At 42.1% G+C, this 22,333-nt stretch overlaps 1 protein-coding gene across 1 annotated transcript in view; it reads left to right on the top strand.

Moving 5' to 3' along the window:
- Positions 1–1,044: 1,044 nt before the first annotated feature.
- arrb1 (arrestin, beta 1) overlaps positions 1,045–22,333 on the top strand; it is a 46,747-nt gene continuing 25,458 nt past the window's right edge. The window contains exons 1-4 of the mRNA XM_041805717.1: positions 1,045–1,132; positions 21,049–21,079; positions 21,587–21,647; positions 22,262–22,306. Coding sequence (XP_041661651.1) covers positions 1,113–1,132; positions 21,049–21,079; positions 21,587–21,647; positions 22,262–22,306 — 157 coding nt within the window. The 5' untranslated portion in view covers positions 1,045–1,112. The remainder of the gene's footprint in view (positions 1,133–21,048; positions 21,080–21,586; positions 21,648–22,261; positions 22,307–22,333) is intronic.

Raw genomic sequence — 22,333 nt, 5'->3', positions numbered from 1 at the left:
CTAACTACCTAACTGACTGACTACCTAACTGACTAACTAGCTGATTGACTAACTACCTAACTGACTGACTACCTAACTGACTACCTAACTGACTAACTAGCTGACTGACTAACTAACTAACTGACTAACTTACTAACTGACTAACTTACAGACTGATTGGCTGACTGACTGACTGACTAACTAACTTACTAAGTAACTTACTAACTGACTACCCAACTGACTGACCAACTAACTGACTAACTAACTAACTAACTACTGACTATCTAACTAACTACTGACTAACTAGCTAGCTAGCTAGCTAGCTAGCTGACTGACTAACTAGCTGACTGACTAACTAACTGACTAACTAGCTAACTGACTAACTAACTAACTGACTGACTAACTAACTGACTACCTGACGAACTAGCAAACTGACTAACTGACTGACTAGCTGACTGGCTGACTGACTATCTAACTAACTGACTGACTGACTATCTAACTAACTGACTGACTGACTACCTAACTGACTGACTGACTGACTAACTAACTAACTAGCTAACCTACTTACTTTCAGACTGACTGACTGACTTTCTGATTTACTAACTAATTCCCTAAGTGTCTTGACAGTATAACAGGATCAAATCTTTAACCAAAATAATCATTCTGGTTTTAAAATCTCATTTGTGATTCTGGAGAGTTTAACGTTAATTATGGATTGAGTCTAATGTAAACATGAAGATGATGAATTAGTGATGTTGCTGTAATAATGAACTGATGGATGGATGGAGCAATGATGGAGGTCGGAGTCCAGCCATGAGTCTGTTGTTAATGTCACTCTAAAATTATCCTATCCTCGGGGTGTTTTCAGGTTTTCACACATTTTACGGCTAATGAGACCGACAGGGAAGGAGGGGAAGCGTGTTGGATCCAGACCTCAGGAGGTTTTTTCTTCTTGCTGAGGAGAATCTGACGGCATGACGACCACTTCCTGAGAAAGAGAGAGCAAGAGAGAGAGAGAGAGAGAGAGAGAGAGACATCCTCCCCTCAGTTTCCACGGTGACGGCATCCCTCCATCCTCCTCCTCCTCCATCATCTCTGTGTCCGGCTGCTGTTGGCTCGTTGCTGCTGTCAGGATGGGAGATAAAGGAACCAGGTAGGAGCTTTGTGTCTTTATGGTGCCGCTGATGATCCTCAGAGAGGCTGTGCATGCACACAGGAGGCAGTCTGTGTCAGCGTCAGTGTGAGTGTGTCTGTGAGTGTGTAGTGAGTGTGTCTGTGTGGTCTCTGACAGTGGAGCCGAGCGCTGTGTTGTTGGAACGTTACATAACGTCCTGTCAGAACCCCGGCTGGCTGACGTCTGTGTGAGCAGAACCCTGCTGCTTGTATTTCTCACTTACGTCTTCATTCAGAGATAGACGGGGCAGATGGCGGTGCAGTGATGCGCCGTCTCTTTAAGGGTTGGTGACATCACTATTTTAATGTAATAAGATTGGTTAATGAGCTCTGGGGACAAGTCCACGGTTCATCCTGATGCTGATTTGTCTTTAAAGTCAGAACCTGTGTCTAAAACTGCAACTGTGAACTGTCTCTGTACTAAAGGTGAGCTGTTTTGAGTTTGTTTAGATCAGCGGTGTCCAAACTTTTTCACTAAGGGCCTCATACAGAAAATACCAGCATGACGGGGCCCCTTTGATGGCTTACCTCTTTAGTGTATTATAATTAGTCTGACCAGTTTAATGAAGATCTGATTAAAGGAGAAAACAGCCTAGAGCACAACTTTACATTTATGACTGACAACAGCCTATCATTGGCTAGGAGTTTGGGGTGGCTCTGGTTGGCCCCTGCTTCCCGTGGCTACGCCCCTGGTCAGGATGAACTGATGTAAAGAAGTGGGAGCTTAGCTGGAGAAAAGAGCTCTCACTTTACTGATAGATCGTTGTTCCAACCCTCAGCTGTGGTCATGGACTCTGGTAGCGACCCAAAGAATGAGAGCGGTTTGAACTGAAATTCCTCAGCAGGGCTTCTGGGCTCAGCCTCATGTTACCTTCATCCATCACCTGTTCCACATATCTAGGGGAGTTTCCTTAACCATTGTTTTTAAACTTGCTCAAATAACGTACTTCAAATCCGATGTATCAGAGTGCCTTTAAAACACAAGGGGGAGGGGCTTCCTTCTCCAACATCTTGCATTTCAGTCAGTTGTCAACAAAGATGGCTGAGCTTGACCACATTGAGAGGATTTTTGCTTTTTATCTGCTGTGGCAAACAGACAAAAAAAGGTTTTCACAATATACCCAGCAGTCCGACCTCCTCACTCCCTTTCCTCCAGGCCAGCTCCTCTTTATTCATGTTCCGTAGAACAGGCATGTAGCCTGGGATAGCCATGTCACCAGAGGATCTATTTCACATACGTCCGATAGATAATAATAATAATAATAATATCTTGAATTTATATAGCGCCTTTCAAGAAACCCAAAGACGCTTTACAGGAACACAGATACATGGACAAACTATGTGAGGGGTAGGATGAGTGTAAAAGGTGGTTTAGTGAAGACTGTAGGCTGTGGTGAACAGGTGGTGCTTGGATGGATGGATGGCTGGATGGATTGATGGATGGATGCATGGATGCATGAATGGACGTTACCCTGCTGTTTGTTTGCACCATTCTTGGTCTGCAGAGGCCTTACAGCACAGCTCCATGTTCTAATAAAGGCCAGATTAGTTTATGATTTCATAATTGTCTGCTGGCTGATTAAAAGTGATGCATCTGGATGCCAAGCTGTAGTTTGGACACCCTGGTTTCCATCAGCACATGTATCCAGTGACTGGGGAGAATCCGGACACCGCTGTAATCAAAAATCCTTTTCCTGATAAAACCTTGTTATCATGATTCTGATTTTCTTGCTATAGGTACATGACCTCAAAACTCAAACTTTCTCTTCTCAAAACCCACCAGCTGCCTCAGGTCCAGGTAGAAGAAGAAGACAGGAAGAGGAAGACTTCCTGTTTCCATCCAGGCGTGGATGTTGGTCAGGGCGTTACTACTGACTGTTTATGTTGGTCCGCTCTGAAACATGTAGAGTAGAGCTCTCTCTCTATCTGTGTTGTCTCTATGATCAGTTTCAGTCTCAGCTCCATTCTTCCTCCCCCTCAGACTAAAACCCTGAGCTCGGTGGATGTGCATCTGAAGCAGTTTCATTCATTTATGTCCTCCTACTTAGGAGGACTTCTTGTTCTTCTTTGAACCATGGAGGTGTATTTACTCACAAAACTGAAGAACCCAGATTAAACTCTTAATTCTACATGCACTGAGTAATCTGATCATTGACCCAAAGCATGGTGTTAGTCTGAGTTTTAGATCCAATTTTGGCCTTAAAGAATATAAATCTATAAAAAATATTCATGTCATGCAGAGACAGACCAGCATCATGTTGGCATCATGGCCCATTTTTCCCAACACCAATCACATACCTGCCATGCCCCAACCATGTACCTGCCATGTTCTCGCCATGTCCCTACCATGTCCCTACCATATCCCTGCCATGTCCCTACCATGTCCCTGTCATGTCCTTGCCATGTCCCTACCATATCCCTGCCATGTTCTTGCCATGTCATGTCCCTACCATATCCCTGCCATGTCTCTGCCATGTCTCTATCATATCCCTACATGTCCCTACCATATCCCTGCCATATCCCTACCATATCCTTACCATGTCCCTACCATGTCCCTGCCATGTCCTTGCCATGTCCCTTTCATGTCCCTGTCATGTTACTGTCATGTCCCTACCATATCCCTGCCATATCCCTGCCATGTCCCTACCATATCCCTACCATGTCCCTACCATATCCCTGCTATGTCCCTGCCATGTCCCTACCATGTCCCTGCCGTGTCCCTACCATGTCCCTGCCATGTCCTTGCCATGTCCCTCTTTGTCCCTGTCATGTCAACATTCTGGAGCGGGGGGAAAATGTTGTTTCAATCCTGTCCCAAAAACTTGGACCAAGTCTTGACTTGTTTACCTTTGTTGGTTTGTGTCTTTGGGGTGTATGAAGCTTCAGTGACCTCTGACATCAGTGTTAAAGAACAAAATTTGGGGTGGGGATACTGGCTGTGATGATTCTCCATGTCTACAGAGTAGAAAGATGGAAAAGTTCTGAAATCGGTTCTTCATTGTCCAAGAATTTCCATGAAAATAATCAGCTCAGCCAAAGGACTCAAATACTTTAACACCCAGAATGCACTGGGCTCATTGCCTTCCAAGGCCACTCCCAGGTTGTTTCCTATTTGCTGGCTCTGCAGGTGGGTGGTTGAATGTAAACCAAACGTGTTGACCTTTCAAGGCGGGAGAAGTAGCCCAGAGTCTGTTTATTCTAACCAGAGGCCTGGGACTGATGTAGATCTGATTTAGGATCAGTGAAAGCTACAAGATTCTGATCTCATTAATGTTCCTAAGCCTGTGTTTTATGGTTCTGGAGGATTTCTTTTTTGTACCATAATTGCTTCAATTATATTTAGGAAAAACCTCACTGCTGACAGGAAAACGAGCTTAGTAGGCGGGCCGTTAGCTTGATCCAACATTTGGTTGAGACCGCGATTTCAATATGGAAGCCTCTGCGGATTGGCTTCAAAAGTAGTTTGAGTCCGCCTATTGTAATCACGCCACACAGGGTTTGTCCAATTCTTTCTACAGTCTTTGGTTAACGCATAATAAAAACACAGATAAAGCATCCTGAAAGGAAATACTTTATTTATTAAACTACAGTGGACTGGAGCTCATTTAAAGAGGAGAGATGAAACAGAAATGAAAAGATGATGGAAACGCTGCGGACAGGGAACATTCTTCCCTGTGCTCTGTGATATTTATCAGTCAATCATTACTTTTTGTGAACTTGATCAGAGATGATTATTGTGCTTCTGAGCAGCCCTAAAATAACAGAATAAGACATGGAGAACAGACAGACAGTTTCAGTGTTTGGACGCAGTGTTCTGCTGCTGGTCCTGGTCTAAACATTACTCGATGTCTAAAACTAAACTCCACTTTGCACATTTAACCCCAACAGCACAGGGAGCAAAGTCCTCCCTGTTGTTCAACTGTAACATTTTGCTCTTCATTCCCATGCTGTTGTCCGTTAGTCCTAATCATGGCACTTATCAGCAGCTCTGTGTCTGTGTCTTTAAAAAACTATTTTTACCCACCTCGCTCTCTGCTGTGTTTGATCCTCATGGTCAGCAGGCAATCTCAGCGTGTACTGATGTAGCCCCGCCCTTCTCCAGACTCCACCCTCCGTGGGCTGGCACAGAGAAAATGTAGAAGAGCAGGCTGTAGTCTAACAGACGTCTACAGACATCTGAGCCAGTCTGGAGATTTGGAGGGTTCGTGAGAGGAGAGTTCTCCTTACAGTTTAAAGTGAAAGCAGTACCACACTGGTCATTGAGCATACACATTTACTATCGATGCTCTGCTGGTTTAAAATCAGTGGATTTGTCCTTTAAAATCAAGGATGGAATGTTTTTAATGCTTTAAAGGTTGTCGTCATCTTTACAGACAGAATGTTGGTGAAGCTGGGGATGTTGGGGACTTTGCCAAATAGTTTCTTAGCCATAGTTGTCAACTTTGGAAAAGTGGGTGGAGCAGACCAGGGGAGGAGGGCTCCCCCTGTTTGTCAGGAGGCTGAAGACCCACCTCAGCTCCACCTTAGCTCCACCTCTTTCACAGTTTGTGTCTCTGGAGCAGCAGTGACCTCTGTGGTCCATGATAGGCCTTTCAGACTGGCAGGGCTCCATGCCGGTTCCAGTTCATCATCAGTGGGTGTATCCCATTCTAGTTTGTGAAGAAGAGCAGAAAATGTAGAAAAAGTGGTCTGTTGGGGAGGCAAAATGTTTGATCGGGCATCAACAGGATTTCAGGTGAAGCTGGAGAGTACAACGAGTAGGGGCAAGTTATATGCTGAACTTGTGGAGGAGAAGGCTGGCTTCACCTGAACACCAGACCAGTTAATTAATTAATTAATTAATTAACTCAAGAAACTGAAGAAGGAATACCGGGACAGCAGGAAAGACTTGGGCCGAAGTGGAGCTGGATGTGGTGATACATGTCTATCATGTCCTCCTACTTTGGTTCTGCTTAAACTGGAGTGAACACGGGCTGGTTCACCAGGAAGCACCAAGGTTCTGAGACTCCAGAACCGAACTAGAGCCAGAACCGTGTGTGTCTGAAAACACCTCTCTGTTCATCAACATAGAGGGAGAGACACTGGCTGGCTGCGTGTGTGGGTGTGTGTGTGTGTTATCAAAGTTTTTCTCTAAATTTCAGCTGTTAGTGAGTCAGTTTCCACGTCAATAGAAATGTCAGAGGGAAGCTAAACACAGCACGATTATGCTTCTGCTTTGTGCTTTTCAAAATAAAAGCCTTCTTTAGCATTTCTGTGGAGAAGCTACTCTCGAATGCTTTTATTCTGAATGTCTCTGGCTCAGTTCTACAATGATTTAGGTCATATCTGGAGAGATTCACTGAGGTAAAACTGATGGAGAAAGTCAGGACTGCAACAGCACGAAGCAGCCATCACGTAGCATACGTTCGGTCTGAATGCTGTGACAGCTGACGTGAGTGGTGCTGAAAATAGTCTTTTCCATGATGCATGGTGATGCAGACGTGAACGATTCTGCATCGAGGCAGAGACAGCTCATGATCATTGCAGACAGACCCTAAGCCTGATGGAAGAGAGTTCCAAAGAGTCTGAGTGATGACCTTAAACATGTTTAAGGTCTGGAGGGTGGAACAGCCAACAGACCCTGATCAGAGGACCAAAGATTCCTGCTGGGGTTGACCAGAGGACCGAGGATTCCTGCTGGGGTTGATCAGAGGACTGAAGAGTCCTACTGGGACTCCAAGGCTAAGGTTCAGAGAGGTAGGTGCCTGTCCATGCAGGGCATCACAGGTAAAAACAGGAATGTTGAAATAGATTCTGGAACGTTTGGGAGGTCAGTGGAGAGAGAACAGATTCAGAGTTATGTGTGACCTTCCTAAAGACTTGGTCAGTAATCTGGCTGCAGCGTTTTGAGCTAATACTGGATGACTGAAGCATGTTTTACTGAGACAGATGAAAGGTGAGTGACAGTGGTCCAAACAGAAGAAATGGACAAACAGAGGTGGAAAAGTCCCAGACTGTTATACTCCAGTAAAAGTACAGTTATTCTGGTACAAATGTACTTTAATAGAAGTAAAAGTACTGCTCTATAAATATATACTCAAGTAGAAGTAAACACTAAGTCATTCAAAATTTACTCAGAGTACTGAGTATCTACTTTTGATGTCCACAGGGCTTTCAGAGTGAATGACCGGTCTTTAGTGTTCAATAACAACAAGAAAGTGGAGCAGCAGGCAGCACTGAAGGACCCTCGCACCCCAGCACATATTAGGTTGTCAAGACTCATCAGCCAAGGCTGAAAGGTGTGTGAAGGTAGAATGTTCAAAGGGGTATGAAAGGACTAAATCAAAACTCAGAGGATGAACTCATCAGTTAGCAAAAGGGGGCGCTGTGCTGTAGTGATGATTGATGCATACATGTATTCAGAGTCAAAGAGTGGTCATCCCTGTTAAGTTTGGTGATGACCGACATAAGCACTGTAGAGTTAAGTAGAATCAAAATAGTTGAAACACTTCCAAAGAAATTGGAAGATAGGTTTTCCAACTTTCAGCCCCATTCACAGCCCCGCCCTATAATGAAAACTCACAGTTTGCACAACTTGGAGACAATCTGATGAACTCTGTAGGTGGACACCCTTCAGATGTGACAGCAGTGATGCTGCTAAAAACAGCCTAAATATGACCTTTACCTGTTTGTGGTGTGTTTCCTGTACATATTAGAGGATGGTCTCAGGGAACTTTATTTTGTCTAGATCTGATACATATGTGAGCTGATTTTCATGCATGTTGCTCTTATGTCCCCTATGCCACAATGTGTAATTGACCTACACGATTCCACCACAAAAACTTACCCTTGAGAACAATTTTCTGGAAGGTTTTTGTCAGTTTTTGTCAAATGGAAACTTTAAAGGTCGAAATGGCTTAAATGTGACCAAAATTAAAAGTTAAGTTTTTTTTTTTAAGATTTACTTTTGGGCATTTTTGTGCCTTTATTAGATAGAGGAGGACAGTGGATAGATTCGGAAACAGGGTCAAGAGTGGGGGAGAGACATGCGGTAAGGGGCCTCAGGCCAGATTCGAACCTGGGCCACCCGCGCACATGGGGAGCGCCTTTAACCACTAGGCCACCTGCTCCCCAAATCAAAAGGTTTTTGATCTAAAGACAAAGACTGAGACTAAAATTAAAAACAGCTGTCAGAATGAACACTGCTGGAGTGTTTATGGAGCAGTAGTCTGATGTTTGAAAAAGTTGGAGCACGTGCTGATTCGGCACTCAGCCGTGTCAACCTTGGCACCGTAGTCCTGACCTGTCACCAATAGAAAACATTTAGAGCATCACTACAGAAGACCCAGCTCTGCTGAGTGGCTAGAATCCTACATCAGACAAAAATGGGACAACATTCCTCTCCCTAAACTCCTGTCATCTGGTCTCCTCACCTCCCAGACATTGACAGACTGTGTTAAAAGAAGAGGGGATGCTACAAAATGGTAAACATGACCTTGTCCCTACTTTTTTGAGACACCATCAAATCTAAAATGAGCTAATATTTCCTGAAATGGTAAAATGTCTCAGTGTAACATCTGATCTGTTGTTCCTGTTTTGTAGTGGATAATATGGGTTTACACAATTTAACAATCACTGACTTCTGTTGTTAGCTACGATTCACACAGCGACCCAACTTTTTAGGGACTGGGGTTATAACCCCAGCTTTCAGAGCTGATAACAGAACCTGTAGGGGTCCTGCAGGTCTCAGTGTCAGTGATGTGTACAGATGAGGTCAGTGTGTGGTGTGAGGTGAGCGCGGCGTCCGTCCGATGATTCGTTCAGAAACTGAGAGTGTCCTCCCTCCGTGTTCAGCCTGAGCTGATGCTGCAATCACAGCCGTGAGTGTGTTTGGGCTGAATGATGCCAGTGTGTCACCTCAGAGGAATATGAATGAGCTCGGTGTGATCCGTCCCACATACAGAGCAGCTTCTCTAAATAAAACGCCACGTTTCCTGTCTGATGCTGTTTCCTCCTGCAGGTCATCCCCGCTTCTCTCATGATTAATATTCCTTACACAATCATCCAGTTCACATGTGACACACCAAACCTCCCTGTTTCTCTATATCCCCTGTTGGTCAGCGTGAAAACAGAAACAAAAAAAGGTTTTCTTCATGTCTCCTCAGAAAAAGGCGTTTCTGGTCAGTATGGTTGTTTCATGCTCCACCATAGAGGTGACTGAGGTGTTAATGTTCGACTGCCTTAGTTATGATGCTGACAATCAAAAACAGACAAAAATAAAGACTAGGTTTTGTTAAGGAGACTAGACAGGGATTAAAACGTTGGTGCTGGACCGTTGGATTTTCCAAGTCCATGATATTTCACCCCTCTGTATACAAGGTATAGTAGTGCTTTACTGCTGACATGATTGTGTTTATTCTATTAGTTCTAACCAATCAGAGACAGCTGTATGTAAGAGCTGAGGACCTCAGGATGAAGCTGACCTCAACCTCTGTTCATCTATAATGACCTTGAATGAACTTTGACCCTGCTGGGCTGAAACAGCTGAGGACTGGTTGGCACCTTAGCACCACCAGCAACGTCCGACCTACCTGACCTACCTTCACCCTGCCGCCATCATGTGACGTGCAGCTCGTCTAAAGCTGCAGCGTCAGGAGTACTACCCTGCATGGATCTTTAGGTGTTTCTATGCTTTGTAGTTTAAGGGCATGGGGATGCAAACCCTGCACCCTGAGCAGCATTAATTTTGTTGACTAATTATTTTTGTTATAGTTTTCGTTAATAGCCTTTTTTCCCCTTACGAAAATGAGACAGTAACTAAAAAAAGCAAGTGCACATGGACAAAAACCAAAATGAAATTAATTGACACTTTAGTCAACAAATAAAAACAAGATGAAAATGTTTGACAGTGACTCTATCCAATCAGACCTAATTTCGTCATGTAGAAAGTAGGGGCAAGTTAGGCATATATCCAATCACAGCTACTTTGGCTGTGTGGAAAGGTGGGATGAGATACGGGGCAGATCCTATCACAACTGCTTTTGCTGCGTGGTGGCGGGGTAAGTTGGGGAGAGATCCAATCAGTCGACTAAATTTACTGTAAATTTCGTTGACTAAAATGTGGGAAGTTTCGTCAACTAAAACTAGACTAAAACCAAAACAGTTTAGATGACTAAATTATGACTAAAAATAAATTAAAAAGTGCTGTCAAAATTAACTCATTGAGTGCCATTGACGTATATATACGTCAAAGTGGTTTTATCGGTGGCTGGCACCAGGGGGCTCTCTCACGCTCCTTGTGAGTAATTTTGGGGCTTCTGGGATATGTAGTTGGAACACGGAAGAGATGCTAAATCAAAGTGACTGAGATCAGAGCAGGAAGTGGAGATGCCGGGATGGAGGTAATCTAAGCTAAAAGTTCTAAAATATTCAGTACTGGCACAAAATGCCCCCCCAAAAAACTGAGTGAGTCAAGTGGCCAGCTTCGCCAGCGGATGCTGGAAGAAACTTTAAACTTTTACATGAGAAATCGGTTACTCACTGAAACCGACAGCGAATCCAGGGATCAGCATGTTCATTCATCTGCCTCGGCCGGCCAAGAGGCTAAAGAATGCCGCCAGGTCTCCCCCGTGTGTCGGAGGAAAAAGGCAGCCGCAGTCTAGCTGGATGCACACAGCGACGACACTTCAGAGACTGACTTTTCCGACCCAGACTCGGAGGAATGGCTGCTGAGTGAGCGGATCTTGTTCTCCGTCCCAGAGCGATGGAGGTAAGTCACTGTTAGGAAACCATTGATTATTTAGCCAAATTTATCGAATGAAACCATCACTCGTGCTCTTGTGATTTCAGAAGCAGACTTGAGAGAAGAGCAAGCCCCATGCAGTTCTACAACACCATCTGATGGCAGAAAAAGAGGCAAGAACAAAAAAATTCTATATTATAGATTATATATCATATAAATAATATATATAACATATTATATATTATATTTACTTCTATAATTTACAGGTAGTGCCAGGGGACACACAAGCAGGAGAGGACCTGGGCATATCGGGGGGGTTCTGTGACAGCTGTCCAGTTGTATTGTGCTGTATTTTGTATTTATTTTACAATGAAATAATATTCGTGTAGAAAAATCCCTGTTCCCTTCAAGGACTGCAGCTCCCAGCATCCCTTGCAGGTCACATGACACTCTTCACCTCACTTCTGTGGTAAAAGGGCAAGATGGCAGCAGCTCATCCAGGCTGAGTTCACACCCATATTTTCTGACTTATTCCAATGCTAATAGCTGTTAGCTTGGTGGCTAATGCTAACAGCACATGTTCTGGGTATTAGTGTTGATGTTATCCTAAGCTAAACTAATAGCTTATGTGTATTACTATGCTGTGTATTACCTTCATTTGCCTTAACGTCATATTTAGTTGCCCTTTAACCTGGCTGGTTGTTCTTGAATCATTACTGACTGCTATTTAGTAAATGCAGAGACCCCTGCTTGACGTTTTGGCTGGGAATTAATGCTGTTAACTATTTGTTTATGCTAAAAGGACAGTGCTAATGTTATCGGGTGGCATTTATTTCTATTATCAAAGCCCCATCTAGTGGTGTAATTTGGTACTGCAGCTAAATAATTAATACTACTCTGTTCAGTCAAGCTTAGGTTAGTAAGCTTATTACAGCTAATAGAATTGAATGACTGCACTGTCATTTGTGTTCTGTTTATGGATATTTGTATATTTGCTAATGTTATATCATGCTCTGTGATTACAGAACCACACCCACACAAATACAAGTCTCCATAGTCTTATGTTACCTCATTCATCCTCACCTACTTGCTCCAACCTATTTCAACCACTCTGAAGTCTACTGTACCATCCTGGTGATTACAGAATTAAAGAACTAGTTACGTTACTCTCTGGACTAGCGTGTATTCCTTCAGACAGAGGAAGAACTCAGTTTTTTGCACTGACCTACCAGCTATCAGACGCAACCTGTGCTTTACAATTCATAATACAATTTTCAGATGTCTTTTATGTCATTAAAGGCAAAATTCTAACATTCTAATCACTGTTTTGCTTGACAGACTCTCTTTCACCAAAATGCATTTTTCTCCGCTTAATAGAAAAAAAGTGGTCTTTTTTTTGGTGAAACTAGCCTCTATTCAACTATCTCTATTCATACTACAACTATTCTGTGGGTCTTGAAAGAAGAATCAAAATGGCCAAAAATGCTGGCACAAGCCACTTTCTATTTTATAAAAGGGCTGGCACTCAATGAGTTAACACTGACCCCGAGGCTCCAAAGGCAAGGAAAGCTGTCCCCCTTGTCAGCTGCATTAGTAACTATCGTACCCAGCGGTGCTGCAACGGATCCTTGTTTGTTTGTCGTTGGGCTGATGGAGCTGTGGATTGTGTCTGATGTGTTTGTATTTGAATCACCAAAACCAGAACTTTCCAGTGACTTATGGCATCGTACATAATCGTGGCAGTTTTGTAAATAATGGTGAAAATGAGCAGAGAGCATGTATGAAGTAACACCTCTGTTAACCAAAGAAAGGTGAGGTTTCAGCCAGATCCTTGAGGAGTTTTTTCAAGTCAACAGAAAATTCAAGTCACATCCCGTATGAAGAAACACTCCAAACACCTTCTCTGGCCCTGGAGCTTTTATTGTGAAATACTGCTAAACCAACATGAACAAATGTATTTGACTGAATAGTGTGCTGATCATTTCTTTAATTTGGTCTAAATCAGACATGTAGGTTAGGGATGAACATCTGTTTCAGGTTGTAAATCATCGTCCTCTTGAATAAAACATGATGTCAGACTTCAGAATAATCCACTGGCGTATTTCACTTTTGCTTCCTTTCAATCCTAAGATGAAGTGGTTTCAGAGTTAGATTTCCTCTGTAAACTGTGAAATGAATCAATATTCTATTTAATTTCCTGTCTCCTCCTCGTGGGGGTGGAAAACCCAGCTGCCAGTGTGTACATGAGGTGACACTGTGACATGGTAGAAAACGTTAGCCGTCTCTGTGGTCGTCATGCTGCAGCGCTAACGTGACTTTTGTGTGTCAGCGCTGAGGCTCTGCAGCAGTCCTGGTGTCGGGGGAGTCTTCAGGCAGTGAGCTGACACAACAGTCACGTATTGATCGGTCAGTTAGTGTTGTTTCTCTGTGGGAGAGTCCGAATCAATCGGAGGAGCAGAGCTTCATTCACAGAGAGGATTGACACATTTTATTTTATTTAACCTTTATTTAAGCAGGAAAACCTCTGGGAGATAAAAACAGCTTTATCAAGAGTCTGGACAAGACAGGGAGAATACCAGTGAGAAGTTAATGATAGCGACAGACTAAACAGAACATAGCCATAAGTTTACAGCCTCCCCTTAAAGACCCTGTAAATTGAAGATGAATCTGTGTTTAGGTTTATTGGTATGACAGGCCGCTGTGTTCTGAACCACCAGATCACATCTGAGTCGTGAAAAACATCTCTAAGTTTATGAAATCAAGCTTTAAAATTTATGAAAAATGAGGGAGTTGATCTGCTCTAGGATAGTGTGGGCGTGTCCAATAAATGAGCTGAAGCCCTGCCCATTCAGGAGAAATAAGATCCCCAGAATTTAGAAAAAAGCTTCTGATGAGAGCTCAGCTGCCTGGCACTGTGTCAGAGCACAGACAGAAGTTGAGGATCATATTTACTGTTTTCTGGTACAAATCTGTTATGATGCTTCAGTGACCCTTAATCCACTGTGGCCGATAGATTTGAGTATTTTACCTAACAGTGAACAAAAACACAGCATTTAACTGCCTGTTGAGTTTCAGTAAAGGCAGTAACATCAGCTAACAAGAGTCTGGACTGAGATGAACTGTGATTTTATATTACCGTAGTGTTAGGGGGGCTGGGTTATTCCCCATCAAGACTGGTGATGTCATAGGCCCACATAGATCTCAGTGCTTTCTCATTTACAGCGACTTATTCCAACATATCGAGTTTAGACACAAAGTTTGGATTTCACTTTAAAGGATCTTCAAGGAGCATAAAGCCTGTTTTATGCTTGAGGCATCCGCGAGGTCGCGAGTGTCTGTACGTTGAATGTGATGTCAAATATTAAGACACACCCCTTCGCGGGTGTCCTGTGCAGCCAATTTTCATCTGGCTGCGCACATCCCTGAAATTTCTACAGATGCGGCTGCGGCAGACGCCAAATAGCTGTTTGAGGAGCTCTTGGTGACAGAAGTCAGAAAATATAAACACCTGTATGATTCTTCTTTGAAAGATCACAGAGACTGCCAGATGATCTAAAATTCCTGGATAGAAATATCAAAAACAGGAAACAGGAAAAAAAAGAAGAATGGTGTCAGAAGTCATGGAAAAATCTGAGAGAAAGATTTGTCAAAGCAAAACAGAAAAAAGGATGAAGTGGTGACCCTGGAGTAGACAGGCGAGTCCCTCCTATAGTGGAAGAACTCTTGTACAAGAATATTGTACTCCCCCTCGTCCTTCCTCTCTTGATTGAGTGGCCGGATGGACCATCTCCTCTCTCTTTTATGCTCTAACAACAGTAAACACTGCAGCTCCTTTTTGTGGTTCTCCATGATGTAAACAACAAATCTTCCTCTATGACTTGCATTAAACACGCTACAGACGTGATTCTTGAAGACACTGCCCCCTAACTTTTTGGAGAATATCAGTTTGCTGTGAAGAGGAAGCCAGCGCTAGGTATAAATGCACCAGAGGTTTCCGCATCATGATTCCGCATTGATTTTTTTTCTGTGCAGCCGTCTGCGTGGAAAGCATAACTGAGCCTTAAGGAATACTGGATCCCTCCCAAATAATAAAATAATAAGATAATAGGATTTCCAGAAATTTTATTTAACAGACATCTTAAACATTTCTGATCATCTCTGCCTCACCTTTAAAGAAACTCTGGGGATTTCTGACGGCTTTTTTTGTTTTAATCATCACCTTCTCTATAAAATCAGCCTGTTACTTTTGGAAACAAACTATTAAACTGCCCCATGTTTTATTTATCCATTTTTTTTTTTTTTTTTTTTTTTTTTTTTTTAGCATTTTGCCTTTATTACGAGAGGACAGGACAGTGGTTAATGTAAGGAATCATGGAAAGAGAGCAGGAAAGACGTGGGAAAGGAGCCACAGTTTGGATTGCCACTGTTATGCTTGAAAGACCGGCCTCAAAACACGAAGAATTCACCAGGGATGAGTATTGAAACATATCTGATACCTACCAGACTGAATTACAACACGGATTACAGATTACCACCCAATGAAAGACAAATCATGCATGAAGGAATCTGTGTGACTTACAGTCATGGATGAAAATACTGGCACCCCTGGAATTTTTCCAGAAAATACACCATTTCTCTCAGAAATTGTTCCAGTCAACAAATGTTTTTGGTATACATGTGTTTATTGCCTTTATGTGCATTGGAACAACACAACAAATCTGAAGAAAAAAGCCAAGATTGACATTATTTTAAACAAAACTCAGAAAATAGGCCAGACAAAATTATTGGCACCCTCCACTTAATATTTGGTTGCACACCCTTGGGAAAAAATAACTGAAACCAATCTGTTCCTATAACCATCAGCAAGCTTCTTACACCTCTCAACTGGAATTTTGGACCACTCTTCTTTTGCAAACTGCTCCCGGTCTCAGATTTGAAGGCTGTTTCTTGCAACAGCAGTTTTGAGATCTCTCCATAGGTGTTCAATGGGATTTAGATCTGGGCTCATTGCTGGCCACTTCAGAACTCTCCAGCGCTTTGTCTCCAACTAATTCTTGGTGCTTTTTGAGGTATGTTTGGAGTCATTGTTCTGCTGGAACACCCATGACCTCTTACCCAGACCCAGCTTTCTGACACTAGGCCCTACATTGTAGCCCAAAATCTTTTGATAGTCTCCAGATTTCATGATTCCTTGCACACAGTCAAGGCACCCAGTGCCAGAGGCAGCAAAACAACCCCAAAACATCCTTGAACCTCCGCCATGTTTGACTGTAGGTACTGTGTTCTTTTCTTTGTAGGCCTCATTCTGTTTTCTGTAAACAGTAGAATGACGTGCTTTTCCAAAAAGCTCTACCTTAGTCTCATCTGTCCACTAAATGTTCTCCCAGAAGGATTGAGGCTTACTCAGGTACATTTTTGCACACTCCAGTCTGGCTTTTTTATGTCTCTTTGTCAGCAGTGGGGTTCTCCTCGGTCTCCTGCCATAGCGCTTCATCTCATTCAGATGACCATGTATGGTCCCAGCTGACACTTTTGCACCCTGAGTCTGCAGGACAGCCTGAATTTGTGTGGAAGTTGACTGAGGATGTTTATCCACCATTCCAACTATCCTGCGTTGCATTCTTTTGTCAATTTTTCTCTTCCGTCCACGTCCAGGGAGATTAGCCACAGCTCCATGGTTATAAACTTCTTGATTATATTACGCACAGTGGACAACAATTTCAAGATCTCTGGAGATGGTCTTGTAATCTTGAGATTGTTCATATTTTTCCACAATTTAGCTTCCTAAGTCCTCAGACAATTCTGGGCTCTTCTTTCTCTTCTCCATGCTTGGTGTGACACACACAGGCGCACAACACAAAGGTTGAGTCAACTTTTAGACATTCGAACTGGCTTCAGGTGTGATTTCTAGATTGCCAGCGCCTGTTACTGCCACAGGTGAGTTTAAATGAGCATCACATGCTGGAAATAAAATGATTTATCCACGGTTTTAAAAGGGTGCCAATAATTTTGTCTGGCCCATTTTTTTAGTTTTGTGTAAAATTATGTCAATTTTGCCTTTTTTCTTCAGATTTTTTTGTTGTTCCAATGCACATAAAGGAAATAAACATGTGTGCACTAAAACATTTGTAATTGGAACAATTTCTGGGAGAAATGGTGTATTTTCTGGAAAAATTCCAGGGGTGCCAATATTTTCGTCCATCACTACTACTACTTCTACTAATCATTTATAATACTTTTACAAGACAGAGTAATTCTCCCGCTCACTGTCAACACAAGTTTTTTCAGGAACTGCTTTGAATAATGACTCATATTCAGCCAATTTAAAAAGACACATGGACTTTTTTGTTGTAAAAATGTAATTATTTTGAAGTCTTGATGTCACATTTAGTGTTAAATGACCTGCTTTTTATCATAAATACAATGAAAATATACTATCAGATATGTATATTTTGCCATATTTAGTCATTATAGCATGACCAAAAAAAATCTAAGATCAGAGATGCTTTCAGAAAGTTAGAGGATGAGGATTAGAGGATGGACTTAAGTGACCCTGACCTTTGACCTGCTTCTTAAACCATCTTTTTGGAGATGTTATGCTTACCAGGGATGAATGGACAGCCACTGGTTTAGCAAGGAACGTGTCAGACTTAGGTCATGTGGACTCTGGAGAGCAGGTTTTGGTCTGCTCCGGTCTGTGGCTGTGTTGTTGAGTCCTTGTGCCTGTTTGTTCTTCTCTGATAAATCTTTAATCATGTTTGCATGTTCTTCCTCCTCCTCTCTCTCTGTTGTTGGACTAACGATGCTGAGTGCTCTCATCATGAGGCGTTCAGGGCCCTTTTAACAACAGCTTTAAAATGGGGCTAAAACTGTGCTATCCTACAGGATCAACTTTAGTATCTATTCTATAAAGCTCTCTTTAAACATTAGATACTGAGGAGATAATCCCCTCAGACATTCCTCTGTGAGCTCTGCTCCTGTTGTCTTCAATCACTCGATGTTTTAACTCTGATTTGGGACCTGGGATCTCACAGCGCTCACATTTAATTGGACTAATTGCTCAGAGATGATGGCGAGCAGCTAATTGGCTGCTGAGCGAGCTCCCACGAGTCCCGGCGGTTTCTGGTAATATGGCGCCTTGATGCTGCTGATTGATGAAGGTCCATTCAGGAGGAAGCTGAAAGCTAATGGAGCCACAGCGGCTAATTTATGACAACATTAACACAGGAGGGGGGGTTTAATAATGCCAGAGAGCATTAGACAGAGGCTCAGAGACAGGAAGCTGCGGCTGCTGCTGCTGCTGAGGATGATGATGAGGATGATGATGATGAGGGTGGTGATGATAGTGAGGACTGGGTCTTTTCCAACACGGCATGTTTTCACCAAAAATAGCTGGTTCAGGTCGATCCAAACATCAGACGGTCATATCATTTTGAACGTCTCCATTATTTCATAAACGTAGTCGTCTGCTGTCGGTGGTGTGGCTTTGACACCGCGGCTGTCTCACCAGAACAGCGTAGAGATTTACAAAACTAGTTCACACATCAGCCTTCGGCTAAAAAGGAGCCAGTTAAACAGTTTAGTACTGTTCCAAACCAGGAGGGCTTCTTGGACCTGGGAACATTGGGGGCTGAGCCCAACTGACCGTTGCAACATTATTAGCATTAAAGTGTCATTTACTGGGGGAAACTGGCTCAATTATATAGTTTTAATTATGAAAAACAATAGATGTTACTTAAAAGTTAAAATTGAGTCAATTTCTCCTATCTGGATAATTGGATTTTATGCCTGTATGCAATTATTTGTGTATATCGTAAATATAGAATGAAAACATAATAAAAAAGTTTTATATTCCCAAGTAAAACCATGGAAATGCAAAGACATCAGATAAGTCGCTCAAATATATGGTAGTTAAGCATTCAAAGTAAATTAACAAACCAAATTTTGCAACATTTATAACAAGTAGCCTAATCTTAATCTACAATCACACTGATCAGTCTCTACATGAATAACTGCATACATGAATTACAGCAGTCTTTGCATTAAGTTTACTTACGCTATGATTTTATTTGCTTTGTGTTTGTTTATTTAGTTGAGCTCTAATTGCACCAACACTATAATTACATCTATATTTTATTACAGCACAACACAGTGTGTACCTGCTGTTCTTTTTTTTATGCCTTTGTCTGGTCACTTTAAATGTTGCTGAATCTTCATGTACTTCTAATGAGATAAATCAGCTGTAATTGAATCATTTAATGTTATGGGCTTGTGCTTTCTGTATCTCACCTTAATTGTGGCTGAGCTGTGTATTTAAACCAATGACTTCGAAAGTAGTAAAACATGCAAAGTTAGGTTATTTGTACTGTATTAACTTATTACATATTTTAAAAAATATGGATTGCTAGACAAAATTGTATTGTTTTCTTACTGAAGTAGTATACTGTTATTTTTATAAGATCAGATAAAAAAGATGAAGCAAAAAAGGACAGCCAAGTGTACTTTGCAGGTTTAAAATGATAGGCTGCTGGTAGCAGATCAGTGAGATCACTGCACTCACAACCAAAATATGCAAAGGTGCCAGAAAAAAAAGACGTTAGACTTGTGTAATAAAGATCCAAGTGTGCAGACAGATACTCTTTCTTACACAGGTTTAAAATTAAAAATACGGTTGAACAAAAGTAAAACTGTTGTTTTAATGCAAATGTGTACGACACAGGAAAAGAGCAAAGCTAATGGTTTAGTTAACAGTTTAGCTCACTTAATGGTCGAAGTATCATGCACTGTCATAATTGATCTGCATATGTTCACATAATTTTGGAGACATACGGGATTTAAATGACTTTGTTTACCTGTTTCATGTGGTGGCTCAGATCCTTGACGCCTGGCCACCACAACCGCAGAAATGTCTCCCTTTTTCCTTGCAAAAAAAAAAAAGGTCTGATGTCGTCCGTGTTTCCGTCATTCTGATGACTCAGAACCGCTCAGAACACTATAGTTCGAATTTTACCTTCTTTACCTGGCTGTCAGCCAGTAAAACATGGAGGATTCCCTGCTTCCATACAACTCCTCTCTGAATGGTCATGGCGTCGTGCCTGTGTTGCATTCACTGAAGCCGGGAAATTACATAACTACCTTCTCCTTTAGTGTCATAGGGCGGCTCCATTAATGTACACTTCTCTTTCATTCCTTCTAAGGTTAAAAAACACCCGGGGCTAAATAAGACATGTTTGGGGCTAGAGCCCAAAATGCCCAGGCCAGGTGACGCCACTGTTCCAAACAGCTGAGCAGGCCTAGCCACAGGATTGGCTGTGCCCCTGATAAACCCAGAGCATGTTTCCTCCCAGCTGTGATTTATTGATACCAATGAATATGTGTTGGATTAGCAGCGTTGGTGCTAGCATCCTGGCTGACAGTTACTTCATTTTGGAGCTAAAGAGTGTACCAAACTTATTCTTGCCGCTTTTTAAACCTTTCCATCACTTTTCCTATGTTTGCCTTTCTTTATCCATTTTGTCAACTTTTGCCTATTTTCTTTTCACAATCATGTCACTATTTTTCATTTCAATTTGTCTCAGTTGCTTTGCCTTTGTTCTCTGGCACCCTGATGTTAATGCAGATCATGAGTTGGTTATGACGTTGAACATTATTTAATGAATGGTTTTGTCAGTGTACACATCCACTTTGTTAGCATTAGCTAAAAAAAAGTTTATTCTGTTTGCAGATAAAAGGTGTACATTTTGAAAAATTCTATAAGCATAAATAAATAAAATTCATTTTTGTTTCTTTGATCAGAGTGATTATTATTCAAGTTAAATATTCTATACAGTACATGAGGATGGCAGGACAGCCATAAACATAACTCTGGTCTGAGCTATCACTAGGATGAGGAATAATAAACTTATTATTAATATCACACTTACACTTATCTTTAACTCTATATCCTCATCTATAAACTGATCCAGTGTGATCTGCAGGATAAATCCGAAAGAACATCATCCGCAAAGAGAGGTAGCTGAAGGGACTCCGCCCTCCTCCACAGCTCTGCCTTTAAGCTCCTGTCCTCTCCAACATTATATCTCAGAGATGGAGCAATTATTACTTAGTGTCGAACAGCTGTAGCATGAATAAACAGATGAACAGACTCACTGACACCTTTGTTTCTCTGTCTGCAGAGTGTTTAAGAAAGCCAGTCCCAATGGAAAGGTGAGTCCAGCCTTCTTTATGTCCTACCTGTTCAGAAACTAAATGGATTTATTAAACCTGATTCTGGAGACAGATGTTTGCACCTAAAATAGAAAATGCACAACGACATGTTTAAGTTTTGATAGATGCAATACAGCAATGCAATGCAATACAGCAATGCAATACAGACGCCCCACAGAAATGATGGTTATCAAGGATCATGGATCTGTCTGATGGCTCTTTAATGTGCAGATTCAAAGATTTCCTCCAGTTATCTGCTTCGTCTGCAGCTTCAAAGTGTTTCTAAGGGCTGTGATTCTCATCCGTCTTTGTCCTAAACAGAAACCTCTGCTGGGATCTTTTCTGTAATCTTGTCAGACTCTTACACTAACAGTGACGTTGCAGACATTACTGAATGATAAAATAATCAAATATGGTTTTGAATGACAACAGTGACCTTCTCAGGCCACCATGGCTGCTCACTGTGCTCCTACTTGCCTCTGATTGGCTGATCTGTTCCTCCTCCAGCTCACCGTCTACCTTGGGAAGAGAGACTTTGTGGACCACGTGGACCTGGTGGAGCCTGTTGGTGAGATCTAGTTTTACCTGTTAATCTTAGTCTGTCTGCTGTTAAACTCTTAAGTAGTGGCATAGGCGGAGCCAGGGGTGGCCCACAGGGCTTTAGCTCCTAATGGTTTCTCAGTAGCCCTGAATCTTTTAGGTTGTTGTGAACTAGTTTACTGCCGGGTATAATAACGGTACATGCAAAAACAAATAGATGATAAACAACTGAAGCTTGCTGATCACATGAAGATTTTATTCTTGTAGCCAAATGGACTACACTAAACAGTACTACATAACACTTTACTAAATGTAAACTCTTTTTGTCTTTTCATAAACAAAATCCATATCTGTAACCACACCTCTTGCTTTACAAACTTTTACACTTAATTCCTCCATCTTTGATAACTTTAATAACCATTTTGTCCCTTTTGATAAGGAGGAAGGGAAACTTATTGGTCATCAATAAGTTGGTTTCAGAAGGATTGGGACAACTGAAGAATATGTAGAGATCCCTCAGAGTCCCCGGTGTTTGACTCTCCTGGCTCCGCCCCTGTTTAGTGGCTCTGTACCAATAAAAACACTGGTGACGGGAGTAAAACAGTCCTTCTTCTGGCTGTTTATGGATTTTCTCTCTTGTAGATGGCGTCGTCCTGATTGACCCAGAGTACTTGAAGGAGAGGAAAGGTGAGAAGGCATGCACTGTGTGGTAAA

The sequence above is a fragment of the Cheilinus undulatus genome, linkage group 2 (genome assembly GCF_018320785.1).
Source record: "Cheilinus undulatus linkage group 2, ASM1832078v1, whole genome shotgun sequence".
NCBI lineage: Eukaryota > Metazoa > Chordata > Actinopteri > Labriformes > Labridae > Cheilinus > Cheilinus undulatus.
Note: the sequence above shows the minus strand (reverse complement) of the source record. Positions and strands in the feature narration are given on the sequence as shown.